Source organism: Scyliorhinus torazame, chromosome X, assembly GCF_047496885.1.
Source record: "Scyliorhinus torazame isolate Kashiwa2021f chromosome X, sScyTor2.1, whole genome shotgun sequence".
Classification (NCBI taxonomy): domain Eukaryota; kingdom Metazoa; phylum Chordata; class Chondrichthyes; order Carcharhiniformes; family Scyliorhinidae; genus Scyliorhinus; species Scyliorhinus torazame.
In genome coordinates, this window is record NC_092738.1 from 35,777,187 (window position 1) to 35,797,208 (window position 20,022).

General features: G+C 48.8%; 1 protein-coding gene across 7 annotated transcripts in view; it reads right to left on the reverse strand.

Moving 5' to 3' along the window:
- smarcc2 (SWI/SNF related BAF chromatin remodeling complex subunit C2) overlaps positions 1-20,022 on the reverse strand; it is a 355,784-nt gene that overhangs the window by 203,569 nt on the left and 132,193 nt on the right. For 6 of the 7 annotated variants that reach the window (XM_072494060.1, XM_072494064.1, XM_072494061.1 and 3 more), the window contains exons 6-7: positions 16,229-16,298; positions 5,555-5,624 (exon numbers count right to left, since the gene is read on the reverse strand). In XM_072494060.1, coding sequence (XP_072350161.1) covers positions 5,555-5,624; positions 16,229-16,298 — 140 coding nt within the window. The remainder of the gene's footprint in view (positions 1-5,554; positions 5,625-16,228; positions 16,299-20,022) is intronic. The other variant, XM_072494062.1, reaches the window with a different exon arrangement.

The following is a 20,022-nucleotide window of genomic DNA, read 5'->3' on the forward strand; positions in this document are numbered from 1 at the left end:
TTAGCCACGTGGTGGAGGTGTGAGATTGTAACAACACCCTTGACTGACTCTCTAGATGTTCATCAGTGGAAAGAGGCGGAGTGTGAGTGCCTCGTGTCTTTTAGAGTCAGATCCCACCCCTGAGTGTCCTGCCTGCTTATTGGTCATGTCCTGTTCTCTGTGTCCATTAGCTGCTTGTCTGTATATCATTATGTGTGTGTCTGCATATCATGACACCAATTAAGGGGCAATTTAGCGTGGCCAATCCACCTAACATGCACATTTTTGGGTTTGGTAGGGTGAAACCCACGCAGACACGGGGAGAATGCGCAAACTCCACATGGACAGTGACCCAGAGCCGGGATTGAACCTGGGACCTCAGTGCAGTGAGGCAGCAGTGCTAACCACTGCACCAATAGATGGTATCTTCTTGACTCCATGTTATCTGAAATCTGCTTTGCGTGTCCTTTAACGAATTGTAACATTGTAATTTAGTGGCGGAATGCAAATATCAACGGCCTGATTCCGTGGTTGTTACAACTGAAGTAGCATTGTGGAATCAGAATGGTTACAGTACAGGAAGTGGATTTTAGCGCACCGTGTTGCCATGGCTCTCTGAAGGAACAATTCACCTCCAGCCACTCCCCTGCCTTCGGTCTGTGGCCCTGAACATTATTTCTTTTCAGATAATAATCCAATTCCCTTTTGAATGTCTTGATTGAACCTGCCTCCACCATATTCTCAGGCAGCACAGAAAAAACTCCCAAATCCTCTTTTTCACTGGTAACCACCACCTGAAATTTTCCCCCACTCAAAAATTCAAGTCCAAAAGTAAAGCCAGTCCTGAATTAACTGCCTCACAATTATTCTCCAACTCCCAGCATCCCCTTATTCACCCCACACATCACAGCTTAGCTCCATCTTTTCCTCAACTAAACAACACACACGTTAAATCCATGATCTGCTTCCTGGTCCTCCAATCCCAGCTCCTGACTGACCAACTTCACTCTTCTGTAGAGTGATATCATCAACTTTGCCCCATCAACACAACCATCATTTATACTCTCCTCAACAAACTCAATCATAATCATCTCCAACTAGCATGCAAACTCCAACTCCCCTTCTCTCCAAAGTTGTGGGATGTGTAACACCATGCTCCCATTTTTCTGACCAGCCTTCTCTTATCTTGCTCACCCAGAACACTGCACTGCCTCTAATAGTGCCTTCCCCATTACCTGCACAGTCACAGCTCATGTATTCGAGGGCCTCAGACATCCTCAGTCTTTTCCCCCTCCTTTACAGCACATGTCGTCTTCACTCCCTGATTCCACCCACCTCAGGTTAAGTTGAGTAATCTAGAACCTTGGTGTTATGGTCAGACCCAGTTTGAGCTTCTCCTCCCACATCTGCTCCATTCCCAAGCCCACTTTCCTCCACTTCCATGATCAGGACCGTCTCCGGCCTCACTGTTGTTGAGACCCTCAACCAGGATTCCATCATCTCCGGATTTGACATCTCAAATGCCCCACCTCAGTGAATTATAATTCATTCAGAATGCTACAGTGTGTAACATCACCAACACAATATTACAGATTTCTATTATCTCAGTCCTCCTCAGGCTCATTGGCTTCCCATGGCCCAGCATATGGACTTTTAAGATCCTTATTCTCACCTCACCCCACGTTATCTGCTTTTCAATAATGTTTTTGGCTCCCTCATAAATACTTAGGTTCTCTTTAACGCTTTGATTTAGCATCTACTGTTTTCCTTGCACCTTGTAAAGTGATTTAACATGCGTCTTTATATGAGAGGTAATAACAGTTGTTATATAAAGTGGTCCATGAGGAACGGTACTCAAATGTAAGCCTGCCATCTGTATGAATATATCTTTACTAATTACTTCTCTGCATGCCACTGCTTTAAGTCAAACCTAAAAACCCACAGGTTGATGAGCTGGAAGGAAGGAGTTCCAGCTCTCCTTTTCCAGGTTGAAGTGCAGACCCAATACAATTAACAGTGAGAGATTGTGTATTTTCTGTCAACGGCAATCCATTAATGCAAAATTGCTACAAGTAACCAAACAACTACGAGAAGCTGTGAAAATCTGTACACTTACACAAAATGTGTAACTAGCCAGAATATTTAATATCTTAATGGCTAAAGACTCTAGGTCCAATAAAAACCCTTTAGCACTGCTGCCTCGGGTTCGATTCCGGCCGTGGGTTTTAGTGGAGTCTGCACGTTCTCCCCATGTCTGCATAGGCATCCTCCGGGTGCTCCGGTTTCCTCCCATAGTCCAAAGATGTGGTTATATGGATTGACCATGCTAAATTGTCCCTTGGTGCAAGTGGGGTAGGGGAGTGCGCCTAGGTAGGGTGCTCTTGGTAAGGTTGGTTCAAACCCGATGGGCTGAATGGCCTCGTTCTGCACTGCAGGAATTCTATGGGAACCAAGATGTCGACTCAAAGGCATTTCACTGTACTCGGCTCGGTGCCTCTGGAACTTACCTCTCCAAATCCTCCCTGTACTCTCCATTTGTTCAAGCCAGGACTCATCACAATGTCTCTGTTACGATAGGAAGGTGTTAGGAAATTGGATTGAAAATGTAGTAGGCAATTTAGGGGTCAACAGACTGAGGGTAAAACTACTATCACTGAGTCAGAGGTATACACCCACACCTGGCCCGAGTTACAGTGTCCCATTCAGACTTACACTCGTGAATGGGAATAAACAGGATACCCCTGTTCAGCTGGGGTGATTCACTCAAGATCCATCGTCCTCCAGGACACACTGATCTGACCAAACATTAGCCCATTAAGAACAAAGAAAAGTATAGCACAGGAACAGGCCCTTCGGCCCTCCAAGCCTGCGCCGACCATGCTGCCCGTCTGATCTAAACCCTTCTACACTTCTTGGGTCCGTATCCCTCTATTTCCATCCTATTCATGTATTTGTCAAGATGCCCCTTAAATGTCACTATCGTCCCTGCTTCCGCCACCTCCTCCGGCAGCGAGTTCCAGGTTCGAATCCTGGCCCTAGGTCACTGTCCGTGTGGAGTTTGCACATTCTCCCAGTATCTGCGTGGGTTTCACCCCCACAACCTAAAGGTGTGCAGGGTAGGTGGATTGGTCACGCTAAATTGTCCCTTAATTGGAAAAAAATAAATAATTGGGTACTCTAAATTTAAAAAAAAAAGTTTGAAATTTAAAAGTTTAAATATTGTTTTTCTTTTGTTTTAATAACGTTTTGTTTGTAAAAATAACCAATCACTCCTGGAGTGAATCGATCTTTCCACACCCAGTCTTAAAAATGAAAGAAAACACTGCGGTCCGAGTCAGGTACCTTAGCATCTGTTAAGATCTGGACTAGGCGTCTGTAACAGTCTCAGACTTTAATGTATTCTTTCCCAGGACTGAAACCTGTGGAACAAATGGTTTTCTTTGACCTTCCCATCGCAATCTACTGGCTTCTAAACACTAGCTTGAGGTTAGCTCATCACGACTTGGGTTTCTTTCCTACACTTTTCAATCCTGGTGATGCCCTGAATCATGGCCTGGAGCTTCTCCAATCGATCTCTCAACAATAAAAACAACTTTGCCAAAGATACATGCGGACTCCAAAATCCATTTTATGTAAAGTCTCTGAGATCTGTCAGAGTGTGCCAACTGAAAAACTCTGAATTATTAAACAACTCACTGCTGGGGGAGGTGGTGGAAGCAGGGATGATAGTGATGTTTAAGGGGCATCTTGACAAATACAATGAATAGGGTGGGAATAGAGGGATACGGACCCCGGAAGTGTAGAAGATTTTAGTTTAGACGGGCAGCATGGTCGGCACAGGGTTGGAGGGCCGAAGGGCCTGTTCCTGTGCTGTACTGTTCTTTGTTCTTTATTAGGATAGTGAAAAGTTGGGCAGCATTATGATGCAGTGGTTAGCACTGCTGCCTCATGCCGCCGAGGTCCCAGGTTCGATCCCGGCTCTGGGTCACTGTCTGTGTGGAGTTTGCATATTCTCCCCGTGTTTGCGTGAGAAACGCCCCCACAACCCAAAGATGTGCAGGGTAGGTGGATTGGCCATGCTAAATTGCCCCTTAATTGGAATGAAAGAATTGGGTGCTCTAAATTCATTAAAAAAAAGATAGTAGTAAAAAGTTTTCTTTTTACAGTACGTGTGTGTATAGACAACGTAAGATTTTTACTGTGCTGGAAGTTGAAAAGCTCAGTTTTTACACAAATCATTCTGGCGGATGTAGTTCACACACCAGTTCGTGGCACAGGCATGCTCTCTTGTCGACTGTAGACTATCCAGTACCACTCCGCTCTCTCTCGTTCATCATCATAATAATCGCTTGTCACAAGTAGGCTTCAATGAAGTTACTGTGAAAAGCCCCTAGTCGCCACATTCCGGCGCCTGTTCGGGGAGGCTGGTACGGGAATTGAACCCGCGCTGCTGGCCTTGTTCTGCATTACAAGCCAGCTGTCTAGCCCACTGTGCTAAACCAGCCCCTTGTGTCATATACAAATGTATGCACGGTAATTCAGTGAAGAACACCTTTCCATGAATCTGTTCCCATAACGGATCTGAAAATTCTCACCATATTTGCATGATGTATAAACTCAGGCCAATCTATGTGAGAAATGTTCTTAAATAGATATTTCAAAATTGGGACGCTATGAGCTCCTATTTAATAGCTTAACCGTGAATTTATCAGAAGATGTGTTTTATCAGTTACTTGCGTTTTGAATGCAAGTGGCCCTTCAGCCCATTCAGTCTCATTCTTTCAGAGCACAAACCTTTTATAGTTGCCTCATTATTATCAACATCCAATGGAATACGTAGATCTGGGTTCAACAGCTTATTTAAAGGACACAACCTTGAAGAATACATCGGTTCCTCATCACTGACTGGAATGTTAGAAGCTCACATCATGGTTTGGAGCTGGAACCCATTGCCAGCTGAGAATCCTAACTGCCCGACCCCAAGCTTCTTGTGAACCTTGGGTTATAATTGCAGCATTGTAGAGTGTGAAGCTGGTCTCTCTCTCATGGCTGTCAGTTGGGTTGCCAACTCTTCAGAATTGCCCTGGAATCGCCAGGAATTGCCCTGAAATCGCCAGGATACTCCTGCTAGCAACCAGGAGAAAGATTATAGGAGGGTTTATGTTGCTTGCATTTTCCAATTACACTTTCCCCATTAACTGATGGCACAAGGACTAAGGGGGCACAAACTGAAGGTTACGAGCAACAGGTACAGGAGGATGTTAGAAAACTCGTTTTTCTTTTAAACGCATGGAGTAATGAGCTGGAACTCGCTCCGGGATTGGAGGCAGTGAATGATTTCAAAAGGAAGCTGGATGGGCACGTGACGGAAATAAACTTGTAGAGCTACGAGGATAGAGCAGGAGAACGGGACTGATTGAACTGCTCTACAGGGAGCCAGCATGGATTTGATGTGCTGAATGGCCTTCTTCTGTGCCATTATCACTCGCTGACACTCGAGCGGCACCTTCCCCAATCCATGCCGTTCTATATATATATGGCCATTTCAATCTAACACTGAAAGCTGGATACGCACCTGTCAGGACAATAACCCCAGTGTAAGAGGACTTGCTTCTCCCGCTTCATTATTGGCCGCACCCATTCTTCTGGAACAGAATGGTATACGTGTTAGAGACAATGATTGACATTTAATTTAACCTGTCCAAAAAAATGGTGGCTATGTTTTCCTGAAAGAAAAACTAAATTTAGTGCCTTTCTCCATTACGCATGTACAACTGAAGAGATAGACGGTCTATCTGAACTGGTGTTGTGGGAGACGGGTGCATGAACGTGGCCACTCGTTAGCTCTGATCAGCAAGGCTAATTACATAAGTTGCACAACAAACTCCCAATTACAACACCACAAAAGGGGGATCCTGTCCTCAACACAATTTCTTTTTAAAAAAAAAAATATTTTATTGAAAATGTTTGGCCAACCATCACAGTACATTGTGTATCCTTTACACAGTAATATAACAATATAAATAACAATGGCCAGTTTTATAAACAAGAAATAAATAATATATAAACAAAAACAAAAACAAAACTAAGTGGCAACTGCCTTGTCCCAGGTAAATATTCTCCAAAAATATGCTTTAACAGTCCAATATACAATTATCTATAACAACAACCTATACATATTATACTTATATATTAACATCCCTGAGAATCCCTCTGGTTCCTCCCCCCCCCCCCCCACCCGGGCTGCTGCTGCTGTCTTCTTCTTTTCCATTCCCTCTATCTTTCTGTGAGGTATTCGACGAACAGTTGCCACCGCCTGGTGAACCCTTGAGCCGATCCCCTTAGGACGAACTTAATCCGTTCCAGCTTTATAAACCCTGCCATGTCATTTATCCAGGTCTCCACACCCGGAGGCTTGGCTTCCTTCCACATCAACAGTATCCTGCGCCGGGCTACTAGGGACGCAAAGGCCAAAACATCAGCCTCTCTCGCCTCCTGCACTCCCGGCTCTTCTGCAATCCCAAATATAGCCAACCCCCAGCATGGTTCGACCCGGACCCCCACTACCTTCGAAAGCACCTTTGTCACCCCCACCCAAAACCCCTGTAGTGCCGGACATGACCAGAACATGTGGGTGTGATTCGCTGGGCTTTTCGAGCATCTCGCACACCTACCCTCTCCTCCAAAAAATTTGCTAAGCCGTGTTCCAGTCATATGCGCCCTGTGTAACACCTTAAATTGTATCAGGCTTAGCCTGGCACACGAGGACGATGAGTTTACCCTACTTAGGGCATCAGCCCACAGCCCCTCCTCAATCTCCTCCCCCAGCTCTTCTTCCCATTTCCCTTTCAGCTCGTCTACCATAATCTCCCCCTCGTCTCTCATCTCCCTATATATGTCCGACACCTTACCGTCCCCCACCTATGTCTTTGAGATCACTCTGTCCTGCACCTCCTGCGTCGGGAGCTGCGGGAATTCCCTCACCTGTTGCCTCGTAAAAGCCCTCAGTTGCATATACCGGAATGCATTCCCTTGGGGCAACCCATATTTTTCGGTCAGCGCTCCCAGACTTGCAAACGTCCCATCTACAAACAGATCTCTCAGTTGTGTTACTCCTGCTCTTTGCCATGTTCCAAATCCCCCATCCATTCTCCCCGGAGCAAACCTATGATTATTTCTTATCGGGGACCACACCGAGGCTCCCGTCTTTCCCCTATGCCGTCTCCATTGCCCCCAAATTTTCAGAGTAGCCACCACCACCGGGCTTGTGGTGTATTTCTTCGGTGAGAACGGCAACGGCGCCGTCACCATGGCTTGTAGGCAAGTCCCCCTACAGGACGCCTTCTCCAATCTCTTCCACGCCGCTCCCTCCTCTTCTCCCATCCACTTACATACCATTGAGATGTTGGCGGCCCAGTAGTATTCACTCAGGCTCGGTAGCGCCAGCCCCCCCCTATCCCTACTACGCTGCAAAAATCCCTTCCTCACTCTCGGGGTCTTCCCGGCCCACACAAAACTCATGATACTCTTCTCAATCCTTTTGAAAAAAGCCTTTGTGATCACCACCGGGAGGCACTGAAACACAAAGAGGAATCTCGGGAGGACACCATTTTAACCGCTTGTACCCTCCCTGCCAGTGACAGGGATACCATGTCCCATCTCTTGAAGTCCTCCTCCATCTGTTCCACCAACCGCGTTAAGTTTAACCTATGCAATGTACCCCAATTCTTGGCTATCTGGATCCCCAAGTAGCGAAAGTCCCTTGTTACCTTCCTGAGCGGTAAGTCCACTATTTCTCTGCTCTGCTCCCCTGGATGCACCACAAACAGCTCACTTTTCCCCATGTTCAGCTTGTATCCTGAAAATTCTCCAAACTCCCCAAGTATCCGCATTATCTCTGGCATCCCCTCCGCCGGGTCCGCCACATACACCAATAAATCGTCCGCGTAAAGAGATACCCGGTGTTCCTCTCCTCCCCTGAGTACTCCCCTCCACTTCCTGGAACCCCTCAATGCTATTGCCAGGGGCTCAATCGCCAGTGCGAACAATAATGGGGACAGAGGACATCCCTGCCTCGTCCCTCTATGGAGCCGAAAATACGCAGACCCCCGTCCATTCGTGACCACGCTCGCCATCGGGGCCCTATACAGCAGCTGTACCCATCTAATATACTCATCTCCAAAGCCAAATCTCCTCAACACCTCCCACAAATAATCCCACTCCACTCTATCAAATGCTTTCTCGGCATCCATCGCCACCACTATCTCCGCTTCCCCCTCTGGTGGGGGCATCATCATTACCCCTAGCAGCCTCCGTATATTCGTATTCAGCTGTCTCCCCTTCGCAAACCCAGTTTGGTCCTCATGGACTACCCCCGGGACACAATCCTCTATCCTCATTGCCATTACCTTGGCCAGAATCTTAGCGTCTACATTTAGGAGGGAAATAGGTCTATAGGACCCGCATTGCAGCGGCTGTTTCCTTCTTTAGGAGAAGCGATATCGTTGCCTCTGACATAGTCGGGGGCAGCTGTCCCCTTTCCTTCGCCTCATTAAAGGTTCTCATCAGTATCGGGGCAAGCAAGTCCACATATTTCCTATAAAATTCGACTGGAAATCCATCCGGTCCCGGAGCCTTCCCCGCCTGAATACTCCTAATTCCTTTCACTACTTCCTCTATCTCGATCTGTGCTCCCAGTCCCACCCTCTCCTGCTCCTCCACCTTAGGAAATTCCAGTCGGTCCAGGGAGCACATCATTCTCTCCTTCCCCTCCGGGGGCTGAGCTTCGTATAATCTTTTGTAGAATGCCTTGAACACTCCATTCACTCTCTCCGCTCCCCGCTCTATCTCTCCTTCCTCATCCCTCACTCCCCCTATTTCCCTCGCTGCTCCCCTTTTCCTCAATTGATGGGCCAGCAACCGACTCGCCTTCTCCCCATACTCATACTGTACACCCTGTGCCTTCCTCCACTGTGCTTCTGCAGTACCCGTTGTCAGCAAGTCAAATTCTACGTGTAACCTTTGCCTTTCCCTGTACAGTCCCTCCTCCGGTGCCTCCGCATATTGCCTGTCCACCCTCAGATGTTCTTGCAGCAACCACTCCCGTTCCCTACTCTCCTGCTTTCCTTTATGTGCCCTTATTGATATCAGCTCCCCTCTAACTACTGCCTTCAGCGCCTCCCAGACCACTCCCACCTGGACCTCCCCGTTATCATTGAGTTCCAGGTATTTTTCAATGCACCCCCTCACCCTTAGACACCCCCCCTCATCTGCCATTAGTCCCATGTCCATTCTCCAGGGTGGGCGCCCTTCTGTTTCCTCCCCTATCTCCAAGTCCACCCAATGTGGAGCGTGATCCGAAATGGCTATAGCCGTATACTCCGTCCCCCTCACCTTCGGGATCAACGCCCTTCCCAAAACAAAAAAGTCTATTCGCGAATAAACTTTGTGGACATAGGAGAAAAACGAAAACTCCTTACTCCTAGGTCTACTAAATCTCCACGGGTCTACTCCTCCCATCTGCTCCACAAAATCTTTAAGCACCTTGGCTGCAGCCGGCCTCCTTCCAGTCCTGGATCTCGACCTGTCCAGCCCTGGCTCCAGCACCGCATTAAAATCTCCCCCCATTACCAACTTTCCCACCTCTAGGTCCGGGATGCGTCCTAGCATGCGCCTCATAAAATTGGCATCATCCCAGTTCGGGGCATATACGTTTACCAAGACCACCGTCTCCCCCTGTAATTTGCCACTCACCATCACGTATCTGCCCCCGCTATCCGCCATTATGGTCTTTGCCTCAAACATAACCCGTTTCCCCACTAGTATAGCCACACCCCCTGTTTTTCGCATCTAGCCCCGAATGAAACACCTGCCCCACCCATCCTTTGCGTAGTCTAACTTGGTCTATAAGTTTCAAGTGCGTCTCTTGTAACATAACCACGTCTGCCTTAAGTTTCTTAAGGTGTGCGAGTACTCGTGCCCTCTTTATTGGCCCGTTCAGCCCTCTCACATTCCACGTGATCAACCGGGTTGGGGGGCTTTTTACCCCCCCTTGTCGATTAGCCATCCCCTTTTTCCAGCTCTTCACCCGGTTCCCACACAGCTGTGTCCCCCCCAGGCGGTGCCCCCCCGCCCACCCCACCCCATTCCGGCTCCCCCCTCTCCCCAGCAGCAGCAACCCAGTAACTCCCCCCCTCCCACCCCCCCCCCCGCTAGATCCCCCACTAGCGTAGTTACACCCCCCATGTTGCTCCCAGAAGTCAGCAAACCCTGGCCGACCTCGGCTTCCCCCCGTGACCTCGGCTCGCACCGTGCAACGCCCCCTCCTTCCTGCTTCCCTATTCCCGCCATGATTATCATAGCGCGGGAACAAAGCCCGCGCTTCCCTTTTGGCCCCGCCCCCCATGGTCAACGCCCCATCTCCTCCACCTCCCTTCCTCCCTCCACCACCACCTGTGGAAGAGAGAAAAGTTACCGCATCGCAGGATTAATAACATAAAACTCATCTTTCCCCCCTTTTTCCCCCCTCTTCGCCCCCCATACTCGCCCCACCACTTTGTTTCAAACGTTCTTTTTTAATAACCCGCTTATTCCAGTTTTTCTTCCACAATAAAAGTCCACGCCTCATCCGCCGTCTCAAAGTAGTGGTGCCTCCCTTGATATGTGACCCACAGTCTTGCCGGTTGCAGCATTCCAAATGTTATCTTCTTTTTGTGAAGCACCGCCTTGGCCCGATTAAAGCTCGCCCTCCTTCTCGCCACCTCCGCACTCCAGTCTTGGTATACGCGGATCACCGCGTTCTCCCACCTACTGCTCCGAGTTTTCTTTGCCCATCTAAGGACCATCTCTTTGTCCTTAAAACGGAGGAATCTCACCACTATGGCTCTAGGAATTTCTCCTGCTCTCGGTCCTCGCGCCATCACTCGGTATGCTCCCTCCACCTCCAGCGGACCCGCCGGGGCCTCCGCTCCCATTAACGAGTGCAGCATCGTGCTCACATATGCCCCGACGTCTGCTCCTTCTGCACCTTCAGGAAGACCAAGAATCCTTAAATTATTCCTCCTCGCGTTATTCTCCAGCACCTCCAGTCTTTCCACACATCGTTTATGGTGTGCCTCGTGCATCTCCGTCTTCACCACCAGGCCCTGTATATCGTCCTCGTTCTCGGCAGCCTTTGCCTTCACGACCCGAAGCTCCCGCTCCTGGGTCTTTTGCTCATCCTTGAGCCCTTCGATCGCCTGTAATATCGGGGCCAACAGCTCCTTCTTAATTTCCTTTTTAAGTTCTTCCACGCAACATTTCAAAAACTCTTGTTGTTCAGGGCCCCATGTTAAACTGCCACCTTCCGTCGCCATCTTGGTTCTTGCTTGCCTTCCTTGCCGCTACTCCAAAGGATCCACTGCAATCTGGCCACTTCCCTCTCCTTTTTCCATCCGTTTCCAGGGGGGATTCCCTTCTGGTTTACACAGTGCTTCTAGCCGTTAAAATTGCCGTTGGGGCTCTTATTAAGAGCCCAAAAGTCCGTTCCACCGGGAGCTGCCGAAACGTGCGACTTAGTTGGTCATCGCCGCACCCGGAAGTCTCCTCAACACAATTTCTGCACATAAATGCAAGCTACATTCACAATTATCAGACAGCAGGTAAAGAGGATAACATTATCTCAGATTGGTAATAGAAGGCTGTCAATAATAAGACTGTTCCATTATGAATTTAGCGCAGGAACAAAAAAGAAAATTCATTCATAAGGACCACAAATGAGCGGATTATTCAGCTAATCCTCGAATATGAATATACATTGATTTGTGATTATGATTGTTGTGTGAATATATAAATGCCTCAATAAAATATTTTTCAAAAAAAAGAATGAGTATACAAAATAGGCGGCCATTCGGCCCCTTGAGCCCGTTCCACCATTCACCCTCTACCCAAAACCCCCACAACCCAAAGGTGTGCAGGGTAGGTGGATTGGCCACGCTAAATTGCCCCTTAATTGGAAAAATTGAATTGGGTACGCTAAATTTAAAAAAAAAGATATCCCCAGGCTCAGATATCTGGCTGCACTATTTTATCTCTGGCTATGAAGGAGGTCTCTATCCTCCGTTTCTGTGACACAGGGTCAGGTTCAGCAGTCACAGGGATCGATGGACCAGCCAGGCCACACTGCGAAGCAGCACGATTCGGGGTGACAGCACTGCTGCAGTGAGAAGAGCCCAACAGCTGTTGGCGTTTCTCACTGTCTCAAGGTCCAGGATCCAATCGGCAGCTTCCACAATGCATTGGAGGTGCCTACTGAACATCCACTCAAGTCTGTCAAAAGGAAAGGCTTGCAATTCCTCAATGTCTTGAAAACACGAGACAACAACCCGAGGTTCCTGCAGTTCATCCTTTGTATTTCCGCTCTCCCTGACCTCCACAGAAAAGAATGTCAAAGTCTGACCTCCGGCTGACAAAGCCCATCCCTTCCTGTCGCAGGTGAAGATTCCAGTGAGAGAGTGACAGGAGCTGCAGCTTCGGAGAGCAAGTGTGCAGGTACAGCAAATAATTAGTAGAGCTCATAGAATCTTATTCATATAATCACAGAATTTACAGTGCAGAAGGAGGCCATTCGGCTCATCGAGTCTGCACCGGTCCTTACAAAGAGCACCCTACTCAAACCCACGTATCTACCCTATCCCTGTAACCCAGTAATCCCCACTTAACATTTTTTGGACACAAAAAGGCAATTTAGCACAGCCAATCCACCTAATCTGCACATTTTTGGACTTGTCTGTGGCAGGAAACCGGAACACGAACGATGTCAGGGCCACCGGACGGTAATCATTGAGGCACGTTGCCTGGCTCTTCTTTGGCACCGGTATGATGGTGGTCTTCTTGAAGCAGGTGGGGACCTCGGAACGAAGTTGGGACATGTTAGCGAATGCCTCTGCCAGCTGGTCCGCGCAGGATCTGAGTGCACGACCAGGGACCCCATCCGGACCCGTCGCCTTCCGAGAGTTCACTTTCAGGAAGGCCGATCTGACTTCGGAAGCTGTGACGGTGGGTATGGGTGTGTCCGGAGCTGCTGGGGCACTCAACAGCAGTTTGATAGTTTCCTGCTCGAACCGAGCATAGAATGCAGTGAGTTCATCGGGGAGGGGTGCGCTGCTGCTGGAGATACTGCTCGGCTTCGCTTTGCAGCCCGTTATGTTGTTCAGGCCTTGCCACAACCGCCGAGAGTCTGTAGCGCTAATCTGTGACTCTTGCTTGGTCTGATATTGTCTCTTAGCATCCCAGATTATCATATCATAGAATTTACAGTGCAGAAGGAGGCCATTCAGCCCATCGAGTCTGCACTGGCTCTTGGAAAGAGCACCCTACCCAAGATCAACACCTCCACCCTATTCCCATAACTCAGTAACCCCACCCAACACTAAGGGCAATTGTGGAGACTAAGGGTAATTTACCATGGCCAATCCACCTAACCTGCACATCTTTGGACTGTGGGAGGAAACCGGAGCACCCGGAGGAAACCCACGCACACACGGGGAGGATGTGCAGACTCCGCACAGACAGTGACCCAAGCCGGAATTGAACCTGGGACCCTGGAGCTGTGAAGCAATTGTGCTAACCACTGTGCTACCGTGCTGCCCGATGGCTCTGCGCAGATCGTACCTGAAGATGTGGGACCAGTCACTGGAGATGTCTCACTGGTCACTGGAGATGTGGGAATGGTCACTGGAGATGTGGGACTGGTCACTGGAGATGTGGGTCTGGTCACTGGAGATGTGGGACCGGTCACTGGAGATGTGGGACTGGTCACTGGAGATGTGGGGCTGGTCACTGGAGATGTGGGACCGGTCACTGGAGATGTGGGACCGGTCACTGGAGATGTGGGACTGGTCACTGGAGATGTGGGACTGGTCACTGGAGATGTGGGACTGGTCACTGGAGATGTGGGACTGGTCACTGGAGATGTGGGACCGGTCACTGGAGATGTGGGACTGGTCACTGGAGATGTGGGACTGGTCACTGGAGATGTGGGACCGGTCACTGGAGATGTCTCACTGGTCACTGGAGATGTGGGACCGGTCACTGGAGATGTGGGACTGGTCACTGGAGATGTGGGACCGGTCACTGGAGATGTGGGACTGGTCACTGGAGATGTGGGACCGGTCACTGGAGATGTGGGACCGGTCACTGGAGATGTGGGACCGGTCACTGGAGATGTGGGACCGGTCACTGGAGATGTGGGACCGGTCACTGGACATGTGGGACCGGTCACTGGACATGTGGAACCGGTCACTGGAGATGTGGGTCTGGTCACTGGAGATGTGGGACCGGTCACTGGAGATGTCTGACTGGTCACTGGAGATGTGGGACCGGTCACTGGAGATGTGGGACCGGTCACTGGAGATGTGGGACCGGTCACTGGAGATGTGGGACCGGTCACTGGAGATGTGGGACTGGTCACTGGAGATGTGGGACCAGTCACTGGAGATGTGGGACTGGTCACTGGAGATGTGGGACTGGTCACTGGAGATGTGGGACCGGTCACTGGAGATGTCTCACAGGTCACTGGAGATGTGGGACTGGTCACTGGAGATGTGGGACTGGTCACTGGAGGTGTGGAACCGGTCACTGGAGATGTCTCACTGGTCACTGGAGATGTGGGACCGGTCACGGGAGATGTGGGTCTGGTCACTGGAGATGTGGAACCGGTCACTGGAGATGTGGGACTGGTCACTGGAGATGTGGGTCTGGTCACTGGAGATGTGGGACTGGTCACTGGAGATGTGGGACCGGTCACTGGAGATGTGGGTCTGGTCACTGGAGATGTGTGACCGGTCACTGGAGATGTGGGACTGGTCACTGGAGATGTGGGACCGGTCACTGGAGATGTGGGACCAGTCACTGGAGGTGTGGGACCGGTCACTGGAGATGTGGGACCGGTCACTGGAGATGTGGGACTGGTCACTGGAGATGTGGAACCGGTCACTGGAGATGTCTCACTGGTCACTGGAGATGTGGGACCGGTCACTGGAGATGTGGGAATGGTCACTGGAGATGTGGGACTGGTCACTGGAGATGTGGGTCTGGTCACTGGAGATGTGGGACTGGTCACTGGAGATGTGGGACCGGTCACTGGAGATGTGGGTCTGGTCACTGGAGATGTGTGACCGGTCACTGGAGATGTGGGACTGGTCACTGGAGATGTGGGACTGGTCACTGGAGATGTGGGACCAGTCACTGGAGGTGTGGGACCGGTCACTGGAGATGTGGGACCGGTCACTGGAGATGTGGGACTGGTCACTGGAGATGTGGAACCGGTCACTGGAGATGTCTCACTGGTCACTGGAGATGTGGGAATGGTCACTGGAGATGTGGGACTGGTCACTGGAGATGTGGGACTGGTCACTGGAGATGTGGGACCGGTCACTGGAGATGTGGGATGGGTCACTGGAGATGTGGGACTGGTCACTGGAGATGTGGGACCGGTCACTGGAGATGTGGGTCTGGTCACTGGAGATGTGGGACCGGTCACTGGAGATGTGGGACTGGTCACTGGAGATGTCTGACTGGTCACTGGAGATGTCTCACTGGTCACTGGAGATGTGGGACTGGTCACTGGAGATGTGGGACTGGTCACTGGAGATGTGGGACCGGCCACTGGAGGTGTGGGACTGGTCACTGGAGATGTGGGACCGGTCACTGGAGATGTGAGACCGGTCACTGGAGATGTCTCACTGGTCATTGGAGATGTCTGATTGGACGATTTTTCAAACAAATATTTGAAGAGTTAAGTCTGCTGGAGAAATCTCCAGTTATCAGATTCCACATATCACACACCAGACCAACATAAGTAGAACGTTTCAATGATGTCTAATTGGAATATAAAGGAACAAAAGGCTACATTAGAAACAGACGAACAATTTGTCAGCATGTGGCCTGTGCCTTTCACACTAGCAATCTTACTCATTCTGACCATTGCTCGTGTGAAACAATTTTCCCTGGATACATTATGCGTTTGTGTGGGAAAATGTTCACTGCCCTGGAAATAGATTCATTTCAGAGTCACTGGAAATCCCCAATTCAGCTGAAACAGGACAAAACACGGCTCTGAACTGACACCAAACAACAAACCTTCTGACGTAAAAAAACAAAAGCTAACATGTAATCAGTCATTCATCTTCGAACCACAAAACAAGATCACTCGATTGAGCAACTGAGGCTACATCTGGGATTGAGAAAACAGAGAACCACAAAAACTCACCTTCTTCAGTACTGCCGGGAATAGGGGAAACAACATGTGATGCATTCGACTTGTCCTCCGAAACAGTACCCTGTTAGAAAGCACTTACATCATTAGCATACAGAAAGACAGATACCCTAGATAATAAAATCTGAAAATGCTGGATAAACTCAGCAGGTCTGGTAGCATCTGTGGAGAAAGAAACAGAGTTAATGTTTCAGATCTAAATGACAGATCTAAGCAGTAAGGGGGAAAGTGTAAGGCAGAGAAGCCATAGTCAAAAATCAAAAAGGGCCACATACAGGGTACAGTGACAGAGGAGTGTGTGAGACGGGAGGTGGTCAATGCAGGATTGAGGGTGTTGTACCTAAATGCGCGCAGTACACGGGACAAGGTAAATGAGCTTGTTGCGCACATTGAAATTGGCCGGTACGATGTTGTGGGCTTCACAGAGACGCGGCTGCAAGGGGATCAGGGCTGGGATCTAAATATCCAAGGATATGTGTCCTATCGAAAGGACAGGCAGATGGGAAAAGGGGGCGGGGTTGCATTGTTAGTAAGGAATGAAGTTAAATCGATAGCAACAAGCGATATTGGATCAGAAGGCATGGAATCTCTGTGGGTAGAATTGAGGAATCGCAAAGGTAAAAAGACCCTGATGGGAGTTATGTACAGGCCCCCTAGCAGTAGTCAGGATGTGGGGCAGAAAATAAATCAGGAGATAGAAAAGGCATGTAAAAAAGGCAATATTACAATAAATCATGGGGGACTTCAATATGCAGGTGGACTGGGAAAATCAGGTTGGTCGTGGATCCCAAGAAATGGAATTTGTGGAATGTCAAAGAGATGTTTTTTTTGCGCAGTTTGTGACAGAGCCGACGAGGGAACAGGCAATTCTGGATTTGGTGATGTGTAATGAGGCAGACTTGATTAGGGATCTTAAGGTGAAGGAACCCTTAGGGAGCAGTGACCACAATAGGATAGAATTTACCCTGCAGTTTGAGAGGGAGAAGCTGCAATCAGATGTAACGGTATTACAATTAAATAAGGGTAACTACAAAGACATGAGGGAGGAGCTGGCCAGAGTTGATTGGAAAAGGAGCCTAGCAGGGAAGACAGTGGAACAGCAATGGCAGGAGTTTTGGGGATTATTCGGGAGGCACAACAGAAATTCATCCCAAGGAGGAGGAAACGTGCTAAGGGGAGGACAAGGCAGCCATGGCTGACGAGGGCTGTCAAGAACAACATAAAGGCTAAAGAAAAAGCATACAAAGTGGCGAGGATTAGTGGGAAGCCAGAGGATTGGGAAGCCTTTAAAAGCGAGCAGAGGACAACTAAAAAAGCAATAAGTGGGCAGATGAAGTATGAGTGCAAGCTAGCTAGTAATATAAAGGAAGAGAGGAAGAGATTTTTTTCAATATATAAAAGGTAAGAGAGAGGCAAAAATAGACATTGGACCACTGGGAAATGTGGCTGGAGAAGTAATAATAGGAAACAAAGAAATGGCAGAGGAACTGAATAGTTACTTTGCACCAGTCTTCACGGTGGAAGATACCAGTGGGATGCCAGAGCTCCAGGGGGCAGAGGTGAGTGCAGTGACCATTACTAAGGAGAAGGTTCTGGGGAAACTGAAAGGTCTGAAGGTGGATAAATCACCTGGACCGGATGGACTACACCTCAGGGTCCTAAAAGAGATAGCTGAGGAAATTGTGGAGACATTGGTAGTGATCTTTCAGGAATCACTGGAGGCAGGAAGGGTCCCAGAGGACTGTAAAGTGGCTAATGTAACACCACTGTTTAAGAAGGGAGGGAGGTTGAGGACGGGAAATTATAGGCCCGTTAGCCTGACTTCGGTCATTGGTAAGATTTTATTAAAGATGTTATTAAAGATGAGATCGCAAAGTACTTGGAAGTGCATGGTAAAATAGGACTGAGTCAGCACGGCTTTGTCAAAGGGAGGTCATGTCTGACAAACCTGTTAGAGTTCTTTGAGGAGGTAACAAGGAAGTTAGACAAAGGAGAACCAGTGGACGTGATTTCTTTAGATTTCCAGAAGGCCTTTGACAAGGTGCCGCATAGGAGACTGTTAAATAGGTTAAGAGTCCATGGTGTTAAGGGTAAGATCCTGGCATGGATAGTGGACTGGCTGACTGGCAGAAGGCAGAGAGTGGGGATAAAGGGGTCTTTTTCAGGATGGCAGCCGGTGACTAGTGGTGTGCCTCAGGGGTCGGTGCTGGGACCACAACTTTTCACAATATACATTAATGATCTGGAAGAAGGTACCGAAGGCACTGTTGCTAAGTTTGCAGATGATACAAAGTTCTGTAGAGGGACAGGTAGTATTGAGGAAGCAAGGGGGCTGCAGAAGGACTTGGACAAGCTAGGAGAGTGGGCAATGAAGTGGCAGATGGAATACTATGTGGAAAAGTGTGAGGTTATGCACTTTGGAAGGTTCACAAGAATGATCCCTGGAATGAAGAACTTGTCGTATGAGGAACGGTTGAGGACTCTGGGTCTGTACTCATTGGATTTTAGAAGGATATGGGGGGATCTTATTGAAACTTACAAGATACTGCGAGGCCTGGATGGCGTGGACGTGGAGAGGATGTTTCCACTTGTCGGATAAACTAGAACCAGAGGACACCATCTCAGACTGAAGGGACGATCCTTTAAAACAGAGACGAGGAGGAATTTCTTCAGCCAGAGGGTGGTGAATCTGTGGAACTCTTTGCCGCAGAAGGCTGTGGAGGCCAAATCACTGAGTGTCTTTAGGACAGAGATAGATAGGTTCTTGGTTAATAAGGGGATCAGGGGTTATGGGGAGAAGGCAGGAGAATGGGGATGAGAAAATATCAGCCATGATTGAATGGCGGAGCAGACTCGATGGGCCGAGTGGCCTGATTCTGCTCCTAGGTCTTATGGTCCCTTCTACAGGACTGTAGAATGGTCACACCGACTCTAACTGTTTCTCTCTCCACAGATGCTGCCAGACCTGCTGGGTTTATCCAGCATTTTCTGTTTTTGTTCCACGTTTCCAGCATCCGCAATATTTTACTTTTATTTACAAACAGGAAATAATACTTGGTTCAACAAACAGAACAACTTGGGCACAGAGAAGGCAAAATCTCGCTGCAGTGAAATTTGGCCAGATACAAAGGCAGCACATTGGATTGGTGGAATAAAAGATTAAACCCATGATTCTGGCTTGTGGATGTCAGCATCAGAGTGATGGGCTGACCAAGGCCCATTATCGCAGGATGGAAAGAGCAATCAGATGGGGTCATCCTGGGGAACTAATGGGTTTACGCATCCCTTAGACTTTTCAATGCTAGTGTCTGACTCTGATAACGTTACTGTCACCAGCAACACGGAGACTTTCCAATCTCCACCAGAATCCTTAAATAAAACAAAAATCTCCCCGATATCTCTGCTCCTTAATCGTTGCTGCCTCGACATCCTGGAATTCCCTGGTGGAGATTCAAAGTGGGCCCACCATCATCCAACTCAGGGCAACTATGGGAAGGCAGTGAATACAAGCGTCGCTAAATGAGGTGAGGACAAATTAATAAACCTCCATCCAGCTTTATAAACTTGGAATGTTCGGATTCTTCTTTTCAGATACTAAGAATTTCAATATGAATTCCTGATGACGAGGTTATTGGAAAACCTGTCTGGATTAGATTGAGAAATAATTAGATATAGGGTGGCATGGTGGCACAGTGGTTAGCACTGCTGCCTCATAGCGCCGGCCTTGGGTCACTGTCTGTACGGAGTCTGCACGTTCTCCCCATGTCTGTGTGGGTTTCCCCCGGATG